A 5,404-nucleotide genomic window follows, 5' to 3' on the forward strand; every position below is an offset into this window, starting at 1 on the left:
GGTTTGTGATGCGTGCTAGGGGCAGGCCCTCTGGGTGGCAGGAAGGCCCCTTTGACCTCTCGGAGGCGTGCACTCCTGCACCCTAACCCTAACCCAGGGGGACGTCCATAACTCTGTAGCACAGTATCAAAACCAAGACCGTGGCCTTGGTAGGACCTACAGACCTTGCTCCAATGTCACTGGTGTTACATGCACTTACTGTGTTTCTGTGTGTTTCACAACCTTCAACATCACGCTTTAGAGAATCGTATAACTCCACCAATCACAACCCTGAAGCCACAGCCAGGTTCTCGTGCACAGCCCCTGCACTTGTGAGGGGAGCATCCCGGCCAAACAGAAACAGACAAGCAGGCGAAAGGAGCCACATGTAAAGTAAAGTGAGCTGCAGGGGAGACGCATACTTTCCTGCCCAAGCACCACACAGTCACAGAGCAGAAATCTCCAGCGGCATTGCAACACGGAAAGTCAAGTTCTATTAACATGATACAAAGCTAGAGTTCAACAGAGGCGGGGGAAAAACACACAGAGGTGGATGGTTTCTGGATCTCAAAGACTGACTTCACAATGAAGAGTTAGGATTAGCCTTTTTTTTTTTTTTTTTTTTTTTACCCCCAAGACTATCTTTTCTAAAAGTAAAAAGTACAAAAGTCTGTGATTTCTGAAATCTCCACAGGGTTATGATGTCCTAATCCCTCACCCCCCACCCTGCTCCCTTTTTTTTGGACAGGGTCTTGCTCTATCAGTCCGGCATGATCATAGCTCACTGCAGCCTCCAACTCCTGGGCTCATGCAATCCTCCCACCTTGGCCTCCCGACTAGCTGGGAGGGACTCCAGGCACTCGTCACCATGTCTGGCTAATTTTAAAATTTTTTGTAGAGATGTTGCCCAGGTTTCTAATAGTGTTTTAATAGTATTTAGTGAACACATCACCAAAAGCATAAGGGAGAGGAATTTGTTCAATGCCTCCCCAGGTGGCAAAGGCTGGAGTCAGGGAGAGGGTTCTGGGTGTGGCCTGCGGGAGAAGCACGCACATGGCTCCATTCGTGTAGACGGCGTCTCCCCCTTCCACGTACTGCACCTGGGCAGGATACACGTGCTGCGCTGGCTGCACCTGAAACATGGGATATGCTGTGTTACCGCCTGTCGTGCTCTCACTTGTTGCCTGCAGATTAGTCAAGCTAGATGTGTCTTCTATTGCCTTTATGAACATTTAGTACCAAATGACAGTGTTCCCGCCCACAGTCGGCACGCCTAGAAAGACACTGAGGAGACAGTAATGTACAGACGACATATTCCAAACGGGCCCACACAGTTCAGGGAGCTGCGACTGATCCCCAGAGCTCTGCTAGCGTGTCTGTACGCCCTGGCTCCTCTGTATACGTGGGGCGGGACCAGGAGAATGACAGCGCCCCTCCAGTGCAGTGGAAACTAGAGTTGTGGACAGAGGCCCAGCCTTGGCTCACAGGGCTGTCCCTGCTTTCTGTTTTTGTTTTTTTGCGACAGGGTCTCCGTCTGTGGCTCAGGGTGGCGTGCAGGCTGCAGTGTACAGGGGGCCAAGTGGATTCGACTCTACATGGCCCCAACACCCCCTGTGGGTGGCCCTGGTGCCCCTTCAATGGCAGAGAGGAGGGGAGAGAATGTGACGGTCTGAACAGAGTGGGAAGGAGCGGCATGCCTGGGAAGATGGGGCAATGGGGGGACCCCAGCACACCCCCGCTGCCCTGTCCTCCCCTCGCTGAAACATCAGTTCAGAGCCCCAGCTGACAGGCCCCGAGGGACTCTAGCCTGAGCAGAGCAGTGGAAGCCAAATGCTTTGCACATGGGACTTCAAACTCTCACCCCAGAGGGTATCTTAGTGGCTCCCTACGTCCACTGAATTTTGGGGTGAGAAGATGGAGGGCCACAGCAGTGGGCTTGCTCGGGTGTCATGGTGTCATGGTGACCTTGTGGTTGAGGCTGCAGGATGGGGCTGACCTGCCCCTCCCAGGACCACTGAGCATGGTATGCACTTGTCCAACGCACCATCCCCAGAATCACAAGTCCTAGGGGTTAACATCTCTTGGGTGGTGCCCCCAGGGGTGGAAGTCAAAGGTCGAATTCTAGGAGACCAAGTGAAATGCAGAAGTTACAGAAAGAGCTGGGGCAGGCCCAGCACCAGAAAAGTGGTGGAAGCTTCTGGAATCATACATTAGTCTTTGTCTCCTCTCCATGGTGTCTCTGGGGAGTGCCTTGACAGATAGGAGCTAAGACAGAGCCACTGGCCTGAGGCCCTGGGTCCACACTGGGCCTGTCTGGAGCCTTTTCCTTTCTGTGATCCCGCAACCTTCCTAGTTCTCATGGACATAGTCACCTGACAAATGCCTGTGAACACACTGCCAATCTAGGCAAGACCCTCTTGAAGAGTGGTGCAACCTCTAGGGCCTCAGGGCTCCTTTTAGGGAGGAGCCTGAGTTAACTTTAATTCAGGATTCTGCAGGGCAGAGTTGGTAAACTCTGGCCCACTGCCTGTTTTTGTAAATAAAGTTTTATTGGCACACAGCCACGCCCATTTGGTTGCGTATCATTTATGGCTGCTTTTGCAATACAATGGCGGAACTGAGTGGTTGTTCCAGAGACTGCCTGGACCACAAACCCCCCAAAATGTATAATTTGGCCTTTTCTGGAACAGTTTGCTAACCATGTTCTAGACTGCCCCCAAGCTGATGATCTGTGTTGCTACTCAGCTGGTCAGCCGTGCTTTCAAACTCTGTTCTTAGATCATTGAAATCGTCAACAGCATTCCCTCCGTTGTGCCGGCATCCGAGGGTATGGCACTCACTAGCAGATGGCTCCTCCAGTCCAGAGCCCTTTGTTTCTGTCTGCATTTCTACCTGAGCTCCACCCACAGGCGTGGGGTGCTCACCGGCTCCCGAATGCTTGTTGAATTTCTGAATGAATGAAAGATCACCAGCTTTCTTGGCTTGTTGCAAAACTATCTGCAGTAAATGTTTTTTTCTTTTAATTGTACAGCTTCTGGAAAAGCCTTTTGGCTAAGAAACTGAAGCTTACAACAAGAAACAGCAGCCACAGAAAAGGATGCATGCTTCAGAGATTGTTCCAGATCGCCGAGTGCTAACTGCGCCCCGGTGTGCATGGTGCTGCGGTGCTTGTCATTACCTGCTGGGGTACCTGCTGAACTCTGGGGAGGGAGATCGGCTGCATCTGGGCCCCTTTGGGAGCGGAGCTGGCTGCCTGGACCAACACCCTCTAAAAGGGAAGGGAGAGAAGGCCAGTTAGACTTGTCAGAGGTCAGTGCTGAGGACACACACAGAATGTAAAAGGCTGTCTGTCTGTTCACGTGCTCTTCATTAAAACAGGCGGGACTGATCAGAGGGGACGGTGGGGTGATGGTCCGACTTGCACACTCACACTGACCTGGGCAGACACACGGCAGGTATGTGCAGGCACACAAACAATGCACATACATACACAAGTGTGCATATACACTCACCCCAAGCACCACACCTATGCACAAATTTGTGGACACACACACACGTATGCACACACACATACACAGAAGCCCATGCACCTTCACCCGCCCAGGCAGCTTTGCCTCTGTGGGTCTGTAGTCTGCAGCAAGGTGACACTGACCGTCCCTAGTACAGAGGGGACTGCTGGGGCCCTCTGGACAGCCGTCCGCATCACTGCCTGGGAGAGCACTCTGTGGCACCCCTCGCTTCTGCAGCATAGCCCGGACTTGTTTCCATTTTCTAATGAGGTTAATGAAGCCAGAGGGCTCAAGTACTGCTTCTGGCTACAGAACACTCGAGTGCAGGTGCCCTGTATCTGCGTCGCTCGCTCTCTGACCCCACTGCTCTCCGGCCTCCTAAGTCAAGTCTGCACAGTGTGACTTTGCTATTTTTCTGGGAGTACTGATTGGCCACACAAAGCTATGAAAACGGGAAGGGTCAAAGCGAACTCGTGTCGAGGGAGGAGCAGGAGTGTTTTGTGTGTTTATTGAGAGCTGGGGCTTTAGGAGTCATTGGCTGCAGTGCTGTGATTTCCTGGCATGAACCGTGAATGTCACAGGTAGCAATGACTGCCATATATACGTCACGAGGGGTGACGGGTGAGGACACACCATCCCCGGTGTTGCAGAAATGGAGCTAAGGATGAAGATGGTGCTAATAAGGACGCCAGTGCAAGGGCATTCCGATTCCAGGTGAGCTGGGTGCTGTGTGCTTGGAGAATTCACAGGGTCCTGGCAGGTCCTCAGAGAGGGGCCACAGTGATGAAACCTGGGATGGCCGTGGTGGCCGTGAGCGGCGCTGAGACCTGCCCCCGGTGGCTGCTGCACAGGAACACAGAGTCCACGTAGGCCTGGGAGAGCCTGAGAGAGGCGCTTGGCAGGAAGCCCTGAGGGCTGACTCCTCTTGGACACTTTCAAGTGGGCAACGAAACATATCAATTAGGCCACAACTGCTGGCGGGGCGACGGCACCTGATCCCCACCTAAGACGGGCTTCCGAGACGCCCTCCCCACTGCCATATGTGCAAGAAATAAAAGCTAAAGATTCCTGACTATACATGCTACATCAAATAAATCGCTTCACTGATTGCCTTTTGGTTTTTGCTGAATTGATTTTTTTTTGTTTTTTTGGTTTTTTTTGAGACAGAGTTTCACTCGTGTTGTCCCTTGTTGTCCAGGCTGGATTGCAGTGGCATGATCTCGGTTCACTGCAACCTCCACCTCCCGGATTCGAGATTCTCCTGCCTCAGCCTCCCGAGTAGCTGGGATCACAGGCATGTACCACTACGCCTGGCTAATTTTCTTTTCTTAATTTTTTTGTATTTAGTAGAGACAAGGTTTTTCACCATGTTAGTCAGGCTGGTCTCAAACTCCTGACCTCAGGTGATCCACCCACCTCGGCCTCCCAAAGTGCTGGGATTACAGGCATGTGCCACCGTGCCTGGCTCTGAATTATGTGTTTTTAAACCATAATCATTTCTTTTTGCTGTGCTCCTAACTTTTAGATTCCAGATCGAGGTGGTCACATGGCCACAGTGGACCTCAGCACACGTGATGAGCCTCCAGCCTGTTTTATGTGGCCAGTGCCATTCACTTGGTATTTCTGTCTTTTTTATGGCTTATTTCATTCCATGGTAGAAATCCAGGAGCAGAGAGAGCCTTAATGTGAAAATTCTCTCTCTGCAAAGTTTAAAGAATATATTCATTCAGGTGCTAGATTCCATTTTGAACCAAATCTTAAGAATTCTAACTCATCTAGGCTGGGCGTGGTGGCTCATGCCTGTAATCCCAGCACTTTGGGAGGCTGAGGTGGGCGGATCACCTGAGGTCAGGAGTTCGAGACCAGCCTGGCCAACATGGTGAAACCTTGTCTCTACTAAAAATACAAAAATTAGC

General features: G+C 51.6%; 1 protein-coding gene across 1 annotated transcript in view; it reads right to left on the bottom strand.

Annotated features, from left to right (window-relative positions):
- Positions 1–5,404, bottom strand: part of RFX2 (regulatory factor X, 2 (influences HLA class II expression)) — a 74,624-nt gene that overhangs the window by 67,848 nt on the left and 1,372 nt on the right. Inside the window, exons 2-3 of the mRNA XM_011967479.1 lie at positions 3,158–3,247; positions 1,033–1,112 (exon numbers count right to left, since the gene is read on the bottom strand). Coding sequence (XP_011822869.1) covers positions 1,033–1,112; positions 3,158–3,247 — 170 coding nt within the window. The remainder of the gene's footprint in view (positions 1–1,032; positions 1,113–3,157; positions 3,248–5,404) is intronic.

Source organism: Mandrillus leucophaeus, unplaced genomic scaffold (assembly GCF_000951045.1).
Source record: "Mandrillus leucophaeus isolate KB7577 unplaced genomic scaffold, Mleu.le_1.0 Scaffold8, whole genome shotgun sequence".
Taxonomy (NCBI): Eukaryota; Metazoa; Chordata; class Mammalia; order Primates; family Cercopithecidae; genus Mandrillus; species Mandrillus leucophaeus.